At 44.2% G+C, this 18,426-nt stretch overlaps 1 protein-coding gene across 2 annotated transcripts in view; it reads right to left on the reverse strand.

Moving 5' to 3' along the window:
* Window positions 1-18,426, reverse strand: part of PITPNC1 (phosphatidylinositol transfer protein cytoplasmic 1) — a 319,349-nt gene that overhangs the window by 121,536 nt on the left and 179,387 nt on the right. For both annotated transcript variants that reach the window (XM_030828300.1, XM_030828301.1), the window contains exon 5: window positions 218-289. In XM_030828300.1, the coding sequence (XP_030684160.1) occupies window positions 218-289 (72 nt within the window). The remainder of the gene's footprint in view (window positions 1-217; window positions 290-18,426) is intronic.

Below are 18,426 nucleotides of genomic sequence, written 5' to 3' on the forward strand. Positions count from 1 at the left end.
GAAAGTACATAAAAATGAGAAGAAAGAAAAGCTAGACAACAAAAGAATTCCAGGGAAAAGTCCCAGGGAAATAACCCTCAGAAGCCAAAGGCCAGAACATCTCTGAGGTCCCAGGCACAGGTCCCACTGCTGGCCCTGGTCACAGAGGGGCTGCGAGAAGTGCAGTGATATTCAGAGCCCAAGAGGCGAGTGCAGCACGGAAGGAGGGGCTACTCACGGTGTCATTGCTTCCTTTGTTGTCCTCATACTTGGTTTCTATATGAATGGAGAATTTCGGCAGAAAGGAACACTGTGGGAGAAAAGCAAACTTTCATTAGCATAACATTTTTTCACTCTTCCTATATTCAGTAGAGCTTCTGAATACTTTCCTGGCCATTTGGTTGCGAGCACCGTCCCGGAGCAGAAATGTTTGTTTTTTTTTTTGAGACGGAGTCTCGCTCTGTCGCCCAGGCTGGAGTGCAGTGGCGCGATCTCGGCTCACTGCAAGCTCCGCCTCCCGGGTTCACGCCATTCTCCTGCCTCAGCCTCCCGAGTAGCTGGGACTACAGGCGCCCGCCAACACGCCCGGCTAATTTTTTTTGTATTTTTAGTAGAGACGGGGTTTCACCGTGGTCTCAATCTCCTGACCTCGTGATCCACCCGCCTCGGCCTCCCAAAGTGCTGGGATTACAGGCGTGAGCCACCGCGCCCGGCCGCAGAAATGTTAAGATACTAAGTCAATATCCAAATTCAGACAAAGGAAAGCCGCCTTTAGGACCATGAACACAGTTTCATCCAGACAGAGGTCAGGCCACAGAGAATTAACCCGCAATAGGGGACAAGTCCCTGAAGAGGACATTTCCAAAAGGAATATGTTCTGTGACTCCTAGCATAAGCCTTAGAAAAGCAAGCCCCTAAATCACGCCAGTTCCAGTTCTGGGGAGCTTACTTTTGGGGAGCAGCTACCATTGCTGGATTCCTGGGGACCCAGCCTGAATCTTTGTATAAATGCTCATATAACATTAGCAAGGGTAGAACTTTAAAATCATAGATTATTGAAGTCAGACAGACGTGGCTTTTAGTTTTAATTTTTAAAACATAAATTTATCTTTAATTTTTAAGACATAAATTCATTTTTAAAGTAAAATATTTTTTAAAAAAAATTTATTTTAAATTTTAAATTTAAGTTTTTAATTTTTAAATTTTATTTTTTTTTATTGTTTTGAGACAGGGTCTTGCTCTGTTGCCCAGGCTGGAGTGCAGTGGCACAATCTCAGCTCACTGCACCCTCCACCTCCCGGGTTCAAGTGATTCTCATGCCTTAGCCTCCCGTGTAGCCCGGCTAATTTTTGTATTTTTAGTAGAGATAGGGTTTCTCCATGTTAGCCAGGCTGGTCTCAAACTCCTGAGCTCAAAAGATCTGCCTGCCTTGGCCTCCCATAGTGCTGGGATTACAGATTACAGGCACCCAGCCTTCTTTTTCTTTTTATTTTTGAGACAGAGTCTTACTTTGTCACCCAGGCTGGAGTGCGGTGGTGTGATCACAGCTCACTGTAACCTTGACCTATGGGCTCAAGAGATCCTCCCGCCTCAGCCTCCCAGGTAGCTGGGACTACAGCTACAGGTGTGTGACACCATGCCTGGCTGATTTTTAAAATTTTTTTTGTAGAGGCAAGGGTCTCTCTATGTTGCCCAGGCTGGTCTCAAATTCCTGGCCTTATGCGATTCTCCCGCCTCAGCCTCCCAAAGTGCTGAGATTACAGGCATGAGCCCCTGCATCCGGCCGAGACCTGGCTTTTAATATGTAATTTGGATAAGTCATTTAACTTCTCTGAACCCCAACAGAGTTAAAACAGGAGTAATAATTATTACCTAAGAGCAACACTGTGAGGGTTAAATATTAATAAAATGATGTTTTAAAAATGTATAGTAGTGGGCAGCAAGAATGCATTGAGCAGACAGCATCCATGGGTAGAAACGGAACCAGAAAAGGCAGCCCCTGTCTTTGTCCACACGAGGGAGAGAAACCCCAAATGCAACCCAGCCGTACAGTCCCAGTCTCGCTGAGTCAAGTCCTATGCATTCAGCAAGTGTGAAGGGTTAAGGTGGCTTGAGAAGAGAATTTTGATGGATGTTGGTGTAACCACGCTCTGGCCAGCACTAAGCTGGGCATTAACTTTCTTGGCCACCAGAGATGGGATTGATGGCTAATGGGCAAAATGACCCAGCAACTCCACTGGGATCTGCGGGTGTTGGGGAAACCAGACTTGGCCTGATAGCGTCACAGTCCCAAGAGGCTGGATCCCTTATACATGTTTCCAGTACTCGTATACTGTCTATACCAGACACTGCTACAAATGCTCTGACGCTCTCACTCATTTATTCCTGGCAACAACCCCATGAAGGAGGTACTATTACCATCCCCCCCTGCTTTAAAGATGAGGAGATGGAGGTGCAGAGAGGGGTAAGTAAATGGCCTACAGCCTCATGCAGCCAGGTGGCCTGGTCCCAGTGTCCATACTCTTCACCATACTGAGTGGTTCTCAAAGAGGAGTTTCTGGACCAGCTCCAGCAGCCCAGAATTGTTAGAAATGCAAATACTTGGCCAGGCATGGTGGCTCATGCCTGTAATCCCAGCACTTTGGGAGACCAAGGCAGGCATATCACCTGAGGTCAGGGGTTTGAGACCAGCCTGGCCAACAGGGTAAAATCCCGTCTTTACTAAAAATACAAGAATTAGCCAGGTGTGGTGGTGTACCCCTGTAATTCCAGCTACTTGGGAGGCTAAGGTACGAGAATCGCTTGAACCTGGGAGGTGGAGGTTGTAGTGAGCTGGGATCGCACCATTGCACTCCAGCCTGGGCAACAGAGCGAGACTCAGTCTCAAAAAATAAATAAATAAATAAATAAATAAATAAATAAATAAATGCATGCAAATTCTTCAGCAGACCAACTAAATCAGAAACTCTGGAGGCGAGGTTCAGCAATCTGTTTACCAAGCCCTCCCATGTATGCTAAGGCATGCCCAAACTGGAAAACCACCTGGCTATAGCACACACATGCTTCAGCTGCACAACGACCATGCTCTCCTTTCAGCCTAGCTGAGACCCCTGGTGGCACCTGCACGAGAAGGCAGAGGCCTGGGACGTGCCATCAATAATTCTCCTGACATCACGTGCCAGGGCGCGTTCAGTACGCATCTGTCTTAATCTGCGTGAAACAAGGGATCTGAACTGTGACTAAGGAAACACGGCAACAATCAATCCCAGTAATTGCCTTTATGGAGAACGAGGCCCTGCGATTATTCATTAACACCTTCTCTGCTGTCTCCTCTCAAACTTCTCACTCCATAACCGCTGCCCTTACACCCGGGTCTAGGTAGCACCAAGGAGCAGCTGCTCATCTCAAATGAAGATGCTGGAGGACTTGGAGCCCCAGAGCAGACACGGGAACGTGGGGGGATGGATGCCCTGGCTGACACCCTCTTAGACATGACAAGCCTTTAGGTAAATCGATTTTGTATTTTTTAATCCCATAATTCACATGAGAGTCAATCCAAGGAGTGGGGAGAGAACAGGGTTGTGGAGTGTGGGTGTGGGTCTCGGTGCACCGGAGTGGAACACTGTGAGGAGTTTTTACCCACTGAACCTCTAAACCACTTAGCTAGCCCAACACATGAATTTTAGCATTTGCATATTAAACCCAATTATGAAATGCAAAACTCCCATGCAAATTAGCAGATGTTGTTATTTTTGAGTGGGGACTTTGGTTATTTTCATATCAGAATGGCAACCTTGCCACGAGGCTGGGAGTAGTGCACCTGCCTTCAGCAGGGTGGCCAGAAAACAGCTCCTGGTAACTCTAAGCGGTTCAGCACGTTGTCCTTCGGCAGGTGGTTGGGGCTGATAATCCCCTTGGGATGTCTGATGACTCATTCTCAGAGCCCTGGGGTGTGCGGGTGTCTCCAGTTAAAATCAGAATTATCTGTGGCTCTGGGCTTCTTCAGTGCTGTCACTGAAATCTCTCTGGGGTGATGTCCCTGTTAAGATAACCTTCTGCCTCCCCCATGCAGGCTGGTTTCTCCAAAAATCCAGCCCACTAATCCTAGCGGAAGCTTAGCTTTAAAGCAAGGCCTTTTATTTCTTCCTGATTGGCTCCCTGTTATATCTCACCCACTGATCTATCCTAAATCCCTTCCCCTCTCAAGGTCCCTTGCCTGGCTTCACTCTTTCTCCCCTCTCCCTCGCAGCTGATCACTTTGAGTCATAGTTTAATGAGGACACGAACCGCATGATAGAAACACTGACACATCCCTTTCCTCCATTACAAATCTGCTTATTTCTTTAAGTTTTTTATTCTTTGTGAATCCGAGAAAGATATATCCTCCTTTTTTTCAGTGGAGAAATAATATAATGAAAAGCACTGAGACATTAGAGCCAGCTGACTTGGGCTCAAATCCAAGATGTATTAACCTGGGCAAGTTATTTTACTATTCGCAGCCCCAGTTGCCCCAGGTGGAGAATGGGAACAATCCTTCTCCACTCTGTAGGAGTGTTCAGAAGATCAATGAGATCACACAGCTAAACCCCAGCACAGTGACTGGCATATAGTAGGTGCACAGTACAAATTATTTTAAACTCTTATCTGGAACCTTGTTTCATTGATTATTTGCATCTTCTCCCTGCTTCCTTCCCACAGCCTAAAAATATAATGAAAAGTGCCATAGTCTTAAAAAATAAATAAGCACAAAGTTCCCTTGATTCTATTTCTTCCCCCGTCTATAATCAATTCTGTATCTCTCTCTGTCTTCATAAAAAAAAAAACTTATTAAAAGAGTAGTCAGTGGCCGGGCGTGGTGGCTCACGCCTGTAATCCCAGCACTTTGGGAGGCCAAGGTGTTTGGATCACCTGAGGTCAGGAGTTCAAGACCAGCCTGGCCAATGGTGAGACCCCCCCATCTCTACAAAAATACAAAAAGTAGCTGGGCATGATGGCAGGTGCCTGTAATCCCAGCTACTCGGGAGGCTGAGTGGGGAGAATCACTTGAACCTGGGAGGCGGGGGTTGTAGTGAGCTAAGGTCGTGCCGCTGCACTCCAGCCTGGGCGACAGAGCAAGTCTCCATCTCAAAAAAAAAAAAAAAAAAAAAAAAAAAAAAAAAAAAAAAAAGAAAGAGTATTCAGTTTTAGTGCTTCCTGTCTCTACTTTTTCCACCTCCCACCTGATCATCAAAGGATTTCCAAAGCAGCATCACTCTTCCATTTGCACCCTGGAGACCTCTCCACGCTGCAATATGACTGAGCAACTCCTCCATCCTGAGCAGCAGTTCAGCCTTCTCTTCCCTCCTCCACTCCTTCTCTGCAGGAGATCCCTCAGGACCTACCCTACCTACAGCCTCTTTTCTTGATCCAAACCCTCTCCCCTGGTGATCTCATCTGCTTCTGACTCTTCATGATCTTTTTCTTTTTTGGCAGATGCCTCCCAAATTAACATCTCAAATTCCAACTCCTCTCACGTTTCCAGGTGCCCACTGGCCATCCCCAACAAAGACCCTACAGGTTCATCAAACTTGAAAGGTCCGGACTGAACGCAAATGTTCTCCCTGACTGTACTGGTACTCTAGAGTTATCGTAGCCAATTCCACAAACTGCCTGGCTTAAAACAGCAGCAATTTATTCTCTCACAGTTCTAGAGGCCAGAAGCCTGAAACCAAGGTGTTGGCAGAGCCATACTCCCTATGAAGACTCTGGGAGAGCATCTGTCCTTGTCTCTTCCAACTGTTGGTGGCACTGGGAGTGGGTGCATCACTCCAGTCTCTGCCTCCGTCTTTACATCCCCTTCTTCCCTCTGGGTCTCTGTGCTCTCTTCTCTTCTTACAAGGACAAAAGTCATTGGATTTGGACCCACCCTAAATCTAGGTCCACTCCCCCTTCCCTGGAAAACTTCCTGCTATCAGGTCTTTTTTTTTTTTTTTTTTTTTTGGCCCATGGTACTCTCAGCCCGAAATTTCTTTCCTAAATCTTACTCAAAGACCATCTCAAGTACCACTTCGGAATGATTATCCCACGCATGCTGGCAGTATTCTGCTTGTCCCTTTATCATAGCACATATCGCCTTTGTCACCATTACCATTAGCTATCTGTGTCCCAGGCTCACCAACCAGGTGGTAAGCTCACACTCTAACAGGAGGGTGCCCCCCTAATACCAGCACCACTAGGAATGGTGCTTGTCAAAGTCACCTCCCTTCTTCTTTAGCCCCCTGCTTTACCCAGCTTCTTCAGGTGTTAAAGCATCTCCTTTAGTTTAGGTTTGCTCAAATAATACTTTCTGTAACTAAGACTTTTGCTTCCACTAGGAATATACCATCTAACCTAGTCATTCTCAATGTCAATGGGGAGATGGGAACCCCACTTTCCAACCCCGGACTTTTTCTCAAAATATGCACTGTTCCCTAAAGATCCTGATAAATGTCCTGGGTGGAGGGATTCTATATCACCGAGGGATCTGTCAGGAGTGTGGGGGTGGAAAAAATGTTGGGAACCCTGAAGTAACCACACCTGAACTTGCTCCAAGAAGAGAGACACTAGGGTTGTCAGCCATTGGCTAAAACAGAAAAAGATGTCTAAGGGCTTCTGAAGCATCCAGTGCTCTCTAAGGAACAGTCATTTGGAAATTTTGAATGTCTAAAGTCCCATTTGGCCCACAGCATATGAAGGAAAGACTGCAAAACCCACCGCAGACAGAATTCTGAGATGGCCTCCAGAGTCCCAGCCACTGGTGCACACATCCTGTGTAATTCTTCCCTTCAGGTGTGAGCAGGACCCGGGGATATGATGGGCTGTCACTCCCCTGGTTACCCCCCCAGAACCTTCAGAGGGAGCACAGCTTTTGATTGACAGCAAAAAGACAAGACAGTCAGTCACTCCTGAGACTCTGTCTCAGTATACAAGACTTCACTTTAGAAAAAGCAGAGATTCTTTTGTTGGCTCTGAAGTTGTGAGATAGCCACGTGGATAGGACCCAAGAGAGGTCTACTGGGAACTGAGAGTGACAGCCGGAGAAGAACCAGCTAGAAAATGCGACCTCCATCCTACAAACACAAGGAATAAATCCTGCCAACCACCAGTGAGCGTGGAAGAGGACCCTGCATTTCTGGTGAAACTAGAACCTTGGTTTATGTCTTGATTTCTACCTGGTGAGTCCCTGAGCCAAGGACCCAGCTAGCCTGGGTTCCAACTCCTGACCCATGGAAACTGCAAGATGACAAACTTGTGTTATTTTTCTTCTCTTCTCTTCTCTTCTCTTTTTTTGAGACAGAGCCTCATTCTGTTGCCCAGGCTTGAATGCAGTGGTGTGATCATAGCTCAGCTCGCCACAGCCTTGACCTCCTGGGCTTAAGCAATCCTCCCGCCTCAGCCTCCCGAACAGCTGGGACTACAGGCATGCACCACCACACCCAGCTAATTTTTTTTATTTTTAGTGGAGATGAGCTCTCGCTGTGTTGCCCAGATTGGTCTCAAACTCCTGAGCTCAAGCGATCCTCCAACCTCAGCCTCCTAAAGTGCTGGTATTATAGGCATGAGCCATTGCACCCAGCCACTTGTGTTCTTTTAAGTTGCTAAATTTGTGGGAGATCTGTTACACAGCAAGAGAAAACCAACACAACACCCAGCCTGCTGGCTGCCTTCTTCCAAATCACCCATCTGGTTTTCATCTGAGTAAAGCATCACTGACTTTGAGGTTCAAGCATGTGCAAGGGAAGGGGGAATTGGTGCTTTTTCTGACTTAGCAGTTCTACCTATGATGCCACCTGCTTTGTCAATCAATGGCCACTGCTTATTGCCCAGAGTGATATTTACTAGTAACTGATGTCAGCAAGCTTGTCATTATCTGGTGTCCAGATGCAGCAGCAGGCACTTAACTTACAGAGAGGGAGCATGGTGATTTAGTAGGAAAAAAAAAAAAAAATACAGGTTTTTGGAGTAAAACAGACTTCAGTTCAAACCCCAGCTTCTTTTCCAACAAACTATGTGACTTGGGGCAAATTCCTGAATCCCTCTGAGCTTCAGTTTCCTCATCTATCAAATGGAGACAATCGCAACCTCAAAGCTGTGGGGTATAAATGAAAACAGATAACGAATGTCCAGGGCCAGGCAGTGCCTGGCAGATGCTGGAGAGATATTGGTCCACTCCATTGTACCCTCCTAGGCAATATGGACAAGAAAGCTGAGCTGGGGTCAAAGGCAGATCCTCCACTATGAAGATGCAAGGATGCAGAGGCTTCCAGAAAGGCACCCATAGGAACACCTGATGGCTCCTTCCCATGGCAAGGAAGGCAGCCAAACCACAGAGCAGATCTGGGCTCTTCCAGACTCACTCTGAATCCCTGACCTGCTCTGCTGCTGAGGAAATGTCACCACATGTCCCAGGCTCCATCCTTGGCAGCCCCTTCTTCTGGGCAGGTGCCCCTACCACTGACCTCTTCTCTGAGCTTTCCCTTGGCTCCCTGCTGACTTCATGTAGGGAACAAAAACTCTACCAGGATCTCCGTGAACTCTTTTCTTTTCTAGATCTAAAGGGGGCATGTCTGCTGGTTCACTCAGCCCAATGGCCAAAACCAAGGCTCAAAGAAGTTAAGAAACAAAGCATAAAACAGAAGTTGGGAACCCTTGAGGCCACAGAAATGACTCTGCTTACAGGCAGAGGGGGAGGCAAAAAAGCACTCCTGTCCCTGGAGCTTGGAGGAAATCAATGAGTCATTTTGGTCCCTCTCCACCTCTTCTTCCTCCTCTGGGCTCACTCCAGGTCTGGAATCCTCTTTCTCATGAAAAATCTTTTCTTTTTTATCTCTCTCTCCCTTCTCTTGACTAAAGGCACAGCTTGGCAGGGAGAATAAAGCAGAGAAAGAATCACAGAAAATATTCACTTAATTACATCCAGTGTTTATTTTGCCCCAACTCCCTAAAAACAGTAGCAGTGCTAGGAAGAAGTCAGGGAATCAAGGCAGGAGCTCTCCTATCATCTCATCTTTGAGTTTCTAGCTTAGATCCACGTAAGCCAGAGGAATCTTATAGGTGTTGCTGCCATCTGCTCCCTGCCATGACCGTCTTCCTTGTATCTGGTGTCTAAGCATCTATAATTGGCCTTCCAAACCCAATGGAATCCACCAGGATGAACCTCTTATTGAAAAGTGATATTCTGGTACCTGTAAAACCTCCAGCACCCAAAACTCAATGTGCAGAAAAGTGATGGCGGAACATTTAAATTCATCTATTTGTAGCTTTTGGAAGTGATGGGGGGATCTGCAGTGGGGAAGAAGAATGCCAGGAAAGACAAGTGAGGTTTCTGGGTCTCTGCAAGAATAATTTCCAGACACAAGCCCTCCCAGGTTCAGTGTTGGGAAATGAAAGCAGCATATGCAAAATGCACGGCAGAACTGAATTTCCAATTCACTACAGACATGCTTTGGAAAACATGAAAGAGCTATTTTTGGTCCAGTGATTGATTAGGGTTGCTATGGCAATAAGAAACACTTACAGGAACAAAATGAAATGTAAGCAAACCAAAGTCTTAAAGAAAAAGGGTCAGACACATTGAGGATTTCATAGTCAGTTTCTGGGTGGTGCTGGCAGCCCTTACTGCTGTCTCAGCACCTGCATAGGGAGAGAGACGATGGTGGCTGCAGAGAACGGGGGCCCTTGGGGATGGGTCTGAGGCTCTCCAGGGCACTGCACTTCAGAAGCAGGAAGTGCAAAACTTCTGGAAGAATGTGCACCACTCGCTTTGAAGATTGTCATTATTGTCATCAAAGGATACTGTATTTCCACAGCACCTAGCCTGTGGCAAAAATGTAAGCTAAAAGGTATTAATCCTACCCTATCCCACTTTACAATGTAAAATAAAAATAAAATAAAAATAAAAATATTCTCTATGACAGTGTATTTCTAAGACCTACTTAATGATGCCTCATTTGCTGAGCTTGTTAAAAACAGATTCCTGGCCTCACTCCTGATGCCTTGCTTTCAGTAAGTTGGTAGAGTCTGGGAGCCCACCCCCAAACTCAGGAGTTGTCTCCCCCTTCTCCCCCAAAAATATAGCTTTACTATTCAGGAGGCAGAGGCAGGAGGATCACTTGAGCCCAGGAGTTTGAGGCTGCAGTGAGCTATGATCACACTACTGCATTCCAGCCTGGGTGAAAAAGCAAGCAAGATCCCATCTCTAAAAAAATAAAATAAAATAAATACAAAATAGCTTTATTCACATACCATATAATTCACCCATTTCAAGTATACAAGCTAATGGTGTTTAGTATATTTAGAGTTATACAACCATTATGACAACCTAATTGTAGAACATTTCCATTACCTCCCAAAGAAGCCCTGTATCCATCAGCAGTCACTTCCCCATTCCTGCCTACCTGCAACACCACATTGTACGCAACCCCTAATCTACTCTGTCTCTAAGATTTGTCTATTCTATACATTTCCTATAAATGGAAGTGTATCATATGTGGTCTTTTGTTCCTGGCTTCTTTCCCTTAGCATGTTTTCAAGGTTCATCCATGTTCTAGCATGTATGGGTACCCCATTCCTTTTTCTGGCCAAATAATAGTCCATTGTATGGACATACCACATTTGATTTCTCCATTTATCAGTTGATGAATATTTGTTTCTATTTTTTGGCTACTATGAACAATACTGCCACAGCTATCTTGTGCAAGTTTTTGTGTGGATTTCTTCCTTTCTTCTTTCTTCTTTTCTCTTCTCCTCTCTTTTCTTTCTTTCTTTTTGAAATGGAGTCTCACTCTGTTGCCCAGGCTGGAGTGCAGTGGCATGATCTTGGCTCATTGTAACTTCCGCCCCCTGGGTTCAAGCGATTCTCCTGCCTCAGCCTCCAGAGTAGCTGGGATTACAGGCACCTGCCACCAAACACGGCTAATTTTTGTATTTTTAGTAGAGATGGGGTTTCACCATGTTGGCCAGGCTGGTCTCAAACTCCTGACCTCGTGATCCACCCACCTCGGCCTCCCAAAGTGCTGGGATTACAGGCGTGAGCCACTGCGCCCGGCCATGTTTTCATTTCTCTTAAGTGTATACCTAGAGTGGAATTGCTGATCATACTGTAACTCTATGTTTAACCTTCTGAGGAACTTCCAGATGGCTACCCCATTCCAAAGTGGCTGCACCCTTGTACATTCCCATGAGCAGTGTAGGAGAGTTCCAATTTCTCCGCCTCCTCGATAGCACTTCTTGTTGCCCACGTATTTCTTTTTATTTCTTTCTTTTTTTTTTTTTTTGAGACAGAGTCTCACTCTGTCACCCAGGCTGGAGGGCAGTGGCGCGATTTCGGCTCACTGCTCGCTCTGCCTCCCAGGTTCATGCCATTCTCCTGCCTCAGCCTCCTGAGTAGCTGGGACTACAGGCACCCGCCACCATGCCCGGCTAATTTTTTGTATTTTTAGTAGAGACGGGGTTTACCGTGTTAGCCAGGATGGTCTTGATCTCCTGACCTCATGATCCGCTCGCCTTGGCCTCTCAAAGTGCTGGGATTACAGGCGTGAGCCACTGTGCCTGGCCTGCCCAGGTATTTCTTAGCCCTGGGAGGTTCTGGGATACCTTTGGGTCAAAATGACAATCCAAAGGAGACCTAGCCAACATTCCACACGTCCAGTCAGGGACAGACACAACCCAATACAGAGGTTATAATGACAATAGTGTTATACCATCCTTGCTGTCAACAGGCACTGGTCAAAGTATTTGATACATATTAGTTCATCTATTAACTCATTAACCCTCATACATCCCCATTTTACAGATGAAGAAACAAAGGCATGGAAAGGTCCAACAGCGTGCTCCAAGTCACACAACAAATGCATAGAGGAGATGGGATTCAAGCCAGTCTGTCTGGCTCTGACATGGCATGCTTGTGATCTCATGCTGACTCTTGAATATCAGGAAATCATGGAAGTGCTTCCAGGGGAGCAGAGGTTGAAAGCACAGGCTTTGCTTCTCAGTATGTGCTGTGGCCACTAACAGCAGAGAAAATATGTGCATGTGAATCTGTCATATGATAGACGTGCCTTGCTTCAAACAAACCCAAATCAAGAAAACCAGGAGTTACTCAAAAGATATATTAGGGAAATAATTATTCATTTCAGAAATTCATTGGTATTCCTTTAGATGCCAAAATACCCTAGTACCCTGAAAACACAATAATTTTCAAAAATTAAATTGAAATATAATGGCTTAGGTTAATTCTTATTATGAGAGTGCTTTTAAAAACAGGTCCAGGCCCTGTGCGGTGGCTCACGCCTGTAATCCCAGCACTTTGGGAGGCTGACACAGGTGGATCACTTGAGGCCAGAAGTTTGTGACCAGCCTGGCCAACATGACGAAACCCTGTCTCTACTAAAAATACAAAAATTAGCTGGGCATAGTGGTGCACACCTGTAATCCCAGCTACCAGGGAAGCTGAGGCAGGAGAATCGCTTGAACCTGGGAGTCAGAGGTTGCAGTGAGCCAAGATAGCGCCACTGCACTCCAGCCTGGGTGACAGAGCGAGCCCCCGTATCAAAAAACAACAAACAAACAAACAAACAAAAAACCCTGCCAAGAACTCCAGCATGAATTCTCAGATGTGAAAAAATATTACAGATAAACACATGTTCATTAACTGTATTGTTGGTCCTATAAAAAAACTTGGAAACAAGTCAAAGTTCACCAGTAGAAGGCTGGGTAAGTACATTGTGATCGACTCTAAAACCATTAAAAAAGCAAAGTGTAAAAGAGGATAGCCCCATTTTTGTAAAAAGAAAAAGAAAGTAGACTAGTATCCACACTGAAATACATAGAAAAACTAGTATACACACTGAAAAACATGGAAAAACTAGTATACACACTGAAAAACATGGAAAACAAGTATACACACCAAAAAAACATGGAAAAACTAGTATACACATGGAAAAACATGGAAAATTAGTATACACACTGAAAAACATAGAAAACTAGTATACACACTGAAAAACATGGAAAACTAGTATACACACTGGAAAACATGGAAAACAAGTATACACACCAAAAAAACATGGAAAAACTAGTATACACATGGAAAAACATGGAAAACTAATATACACACCAAAAACCATGGAAAATGAGTATACACACCAAAAAACATGAAAAATTAGTATACACACCGAAAAACATAGAAAACTACTATACACACTGGAAAACATGGAAAACTAGTATACACACTGGAAAACATGGCAAATGAGTATACCCACTGAAAAATTTGGAAAAACTAGTATACACACTGAAAAACATGGAAAAACTAGTATATACACTGAAAAACATGGCAAACGAGTATACACAGCGAAAAATATGGAAAAACTAGTATACACACCAAAAAACATGGGAAAATATTCTCATGGAGGAGAGTAGTGGAAATTATGAAGTTCTTTTATTTTCTGTGGTATAGATTTTTATAATGCTTGGATGTTATAATAAATATCTACTATTTCAGTAAGCAGAAAAAATTTAAATCCAATTTAAAAATGAGCGAATACATCAATGGCATCCCAGAGTAACTATATTATCTTACAGGAAGTCACAAGGTTTTCCAAAAATTCTTATAATTTAATCTACTTTAACTTAAAGAGGAGTATGTTATAAAGAACACTATGATGGTTAATTTTAGGTGTCAACTTGACTAGATTAAGGAATACCTAGAAGCCTAGTAAAGCCTTATTTTAGGTGTGTCTGTGAGGGTGTTTCCAGAGACTGTCATGTGAGTTGGCATGCACTAGGTGAGGAAGATCCATCCTCAATGTGGGTGGGCACCATCCAACCTGCTGAGGGGTCTGGAGAGGACCACCACAGAGGAAAGGCAAATGTATGGATCTATCTGCTGGAGCGGGGATACACTCCTCCCCTCCTGTCCTTGGACAACGACTCCAGGCCCCTCAGCCTTTGGACTCCACTCCCCTCTACCTACACTCATGGCTCCCTTGGTTCTAAGCCTTCTGACTTGGACTCAGCCACACTACTGGCACCCCAGGGTCTCCAACTTGCAGGTGGGCTGTTGTGGGACTTCTCAGCTTCCCTAATCACGTGAGCCAGTTTCCCTAGCAAATCCCCTCTAATCCATCCATCCATCCATCCATCCATCCATCCAATCTACCTATCTAATCAATCTATCTATTAATATCTATCATCTATCTATCCATCTACTTAATCTAGCCATCTAATGATCTCTCTTACCTATTAATATCAATCATCTATTCATCCATCTATCTAGTCTACATATCTAATCTATCTATCTAATCTGTCTACCTATCTAATCTATCTATCCACCCACCCATCTCTCTCTCTCCCCACATCTCCCCCACCATTGATTCTGTCTCTCTGGAGAACCTTGACTAATATAAGCACCACTAAGTGGACAGAGGAGTTGCAAATCTGTTAAGTTTGGGAACTGCTGCTTCAAGTGGTTCCTGTCTCACATACATCACACTTATTCATGGTCTTTAGAATAGGGCAGGAGCTGAGAGATGTTACAGTTCAGTAGTTTTCAAACCATTTTAACTGGCATCAGAGTTATTTCTTTAAATAAAATATTAGGGACAGAATCGCCAGTGAGACCTGTCCATGGGATCTCCTGGACCTACAGGAGGACAGTCTGAAAACACTCATTGAGAAGAACCCTCAGCCCAGTAACTCAACGCTTTATTGCTGTTCACCAGTCCAAATTTTTCCACGTCTGAGAGCAGCACTTTACAAGGGGCCTAACGTTAAGAAAGTTAAATGGAAGAGTTGAGGAGCTGGCTTGGGGTTGATGAAGTATTTATAGGCTTTTAAAAGATAATTTCCTTTTAGCTTTTATCTGAAATTCAATGGATTCTTCTCTTGCCATCTTGTTCCAACAGTATGTAAAACGTGTTCCCTGCTATCCACAAGCACGAAACTCTATACAGACTTGACTTTCTCTCTAATGGAGTTCCCCTGTAGATGACATCGATTCTCTGGTAGTGTATTCTATATTATCACATTAACTGTGCTCCAACGCAATTCCCACACTGGGAATTCCTGCACACTGGGAATTGCAACTTGAGATGGGATCATTAATAAAACTAGATTTGCAAGTGTTTCCTCTGTTCACCAACAGGAGACTCACATCCAGAATGTTCCACAGTGCTAATGGGGGCAGGCATAGAGTTTAGGGCTTATTATCTTCCAGGACTCTGGGGCTGGAGCTACTGAAAAATAAATGAGAAAAGCCTGTGTTGCTTGAAAAGTAGAAGAAAGTGGATGATAAATGTGTATACAGACAGTTGGTAGAACCTAGATCTTAAGATACCTTTCAGCTTCCTTTATTCATTAAAAAACTTTTCTCTCCCCATTTTGATAGAAATTTTACCCCATGCTTGGAAGGCAAAATATAAATTTCTGATTGTGCACAGAAGATCTTTAATACACATATCAGTTTCAAAAAGGTAAATGTCCGGCCGTCACCCTCTACTCAGAACCTTAGTTATCATACAGGCAAAGATGCAAAGGAAATAAGGGGAGATATTTGAGCTCCCTTTGCCCTTCTGGCTTCTGAGGGCTACGTATGACTCTAGAAACAGATAAGGTGGGTGGTTATGGTGACAGGGTAGTTGGAGAAAAAAACTGCAAAGAAGATAGTTCCACGAAAGTGAGAAGAGGAACTCAAGTGGAGAAAAAAAAAAGTAGGATTTTAAAGGAAAAAGGAAAGGAAGAAAAGGAATTGCATGTAAATAATAGAGATGAGGATGAATCAGAGTGACTTCCTAAATATATGCTGCATAGGAAGAAAAATGTGGCCAAGAGGAATGATGGGACCTGAAAGAGACGTGGAGGAGGGTGAGAAGAAGGGACTGTGTGGAAGGCAGAGCTCCGAAACACAGCCGGAAAACAGCTGCTTGTATTCCAGGCACAGCATGGAAATGCACGCAGGCCTCCCCGCTGCTCCTCACCAGCCCGCACCCTAAACAGAGGCTTCTGTTCATTCATTAGTTCATTCACTCATGGATCCTCTTCCCGTCCTCTGACATGCTGAGTAATAGCAACTCCCTGGGAAAGCAAGGCCAGAAGGGAGACAGAGCCGAAGACATGAATGAAAGCATGTTTTCTGAATGGGGGATGGTTTGCTACTCACTTGCACTTCTAGGATAATCATGCAGGGAAACGAAATTCAGGCTCATACGATCTAGGGCTGGACTTGTCAAGGCAGAAATAAGCAGAGGATGCTCATGAATACTGATATCTACATACCATAATGGCAAGACAAGAATTTAAAGAGAAAGGGAGACCACATCAAATGAAAAGAATTGCATGTAAATAACAGAGATAGGGCCAGGTGTGGTGGCTCATGCCTGTAATCCCAGCACTTTGGGAGGCTGAGGCAGGAGGACTGCTTGAGCCCAGGAGGTCGAAATTAGCCTGGGCAACATAGCGAAACACTGTCTCTATTTTATAATTAAAAATAATAACAACAGAGATGGGAATGGATCAGTGTGACTTCCCAAATACAGGTGAGCATATGGCCAGGTAGGAAACTTTCAGACGGCAAGCCTTCTCAGTTAAAAATGGTTAAGAATCATCCCTCTTCACCAACCCAGCAAATTCTCACTTAAGAAAATAGTATCGATGTTTAAAATTCTGAACTGAAAAGATGTATCAACACTTGTCTAGACAGTAAAGAAATACACACTATCGTGTAGTTCATAGTATCTTACTGATCAAAAAGATCAAAGACCTCAGGGCAATTTAGCATTCCCTTTTTTTTTTTTTTTTTTTTTTGAGATAGAGTCTTACACTGTCACCCAGGCTACAGTGCAATGGTGAGATCTCGGCTCATTGCAACCTCCACATCCCAGGTTCAAGTGATTCTCCTGCGTTAGCCTCCCGAGTAGCTGGGATTACAGGCACACACCACCACGCCCGGCTAATTTTTGTATTTTTAGTAGAGACGGGGTTTCGCCATGTTGGCCAGGCTTGTCTTGAACTCCTGACCTCAAGTGATCCACCTGCCTTGGCCTCCCAGAGTGCTGAGATTACAGGCATGAGCCACCATGCCTGGCCTTTGCATTCACTTTAATCCCTGAAATATACTATGTTGGTATACCCATAGTCATACTGTTTTATTTTTACAGGAAGAAATCTGCCCACAAAATCTTTCCAGTTGTATTCTGCTGATCTCAACAACTGAACTGAACACAACTCCACAGACATTTGTAAACTGTAGAAGGGAAATCAAATTTTTCAGTACTGCAAGTGGAAAATAAACAACAAAGAAGAAAAGGAGAATTTCTTAGTAAAATCTTCTACCAAACATTCCCTTAAACAACTGGTTTCTCTGCTGATTGTCCTCTGTAAAGTCATTTCGAGTGGTGTTAAAAAAATGCAAACAATTTTAAAATGTTATGTTTTGTTACAGTAGAGCCATGTGCTCTATCACCTGCTCTCTCCCCTCAAAATAGCTGAATTAACTTTCTCTGAAGTCCAAAGAAGAGCTTGGGAACAGCTAGAGCAAGTGGAAATGGGATAATCTGAACAAACAAAACTGGCTGTTCCAAAGCTCCTGCTTCACCAGGCACTAACTGGGTTGCTGAGACGTAGAGACAAGCTCTGGTCCCACACAAGGGCAGCGGTACATCTGTGAATAGGCTGGTTTGCAACTGGCCCACCCGTACAACCAGTTCATTTTCTAAATGGAAACAAATCCAAATGCACAAACCCACTGCCATCCCAACGTACTGCTGACTTTGCTGTGTGGTTGAACAGAACTGACTTTGCTTGAAAAGGAACTTATGGGTTCCGTGTCACCTGATTCTAAAAATAAAACACTTCCATTACTGTTGGGCATTCTTCAAAAAACTTTGGTATCTGAGTAATAGTCATCTTCAGGCAACACATTAGCTCACTGAAATTTAGAAGAAAATAACATTTACTGAAATAGAATTGATCCACTGGCATAGTTAGTGGGCACATAATGGCTCTGACCTGAAGAGAAGTTTCTGGAACACCTTTAAGTCTTAAAAGATTGGCCTTGCAAAATCCAAGATCTCTTGGACAAATAAGCTTGGGAAATGTTGCATGCCACAGCCCCCTTTGGAGATTCACAATGTCCATTAGAATAGGAAAGGCTCTGAGAAGTCCTGTAATTATGAAATCTGTTTAGCTCTGTATAGTCCATCCCTTACTTAATGGGCTGTGCACCATCTTGAATGGTAGTTATAAATGGTTCTAGACTGCTTCCATCTAAATTCTCTAGAACTGTGAAGATTTTTGAGCTTGGTCGTTCTGGCTCTATGATGACACCGGTCTCACATAATCTTCTTTGTTTTTGGGGTTTTTTGTTTGTTTGTTTTTTGTTTTTGAGACAGGGTCTTGCTGTCACCCAGGCTGGAGTGCAGTGGCATGATCCCGGCT

Source organism: Nomascus leucogenys, chromosome 14, assembly GCF_006542625.1.
Source record: "Nomascus leucogenys isolate Asia chromosome 14, Asia_NLE_v1, whole genome shotgun sequence".
NCBI lineage: Eukaryota > Metazoa > Chordata > Mammalia > Primates > Hylobatidae > Nomascus > Nomascus leucogenys.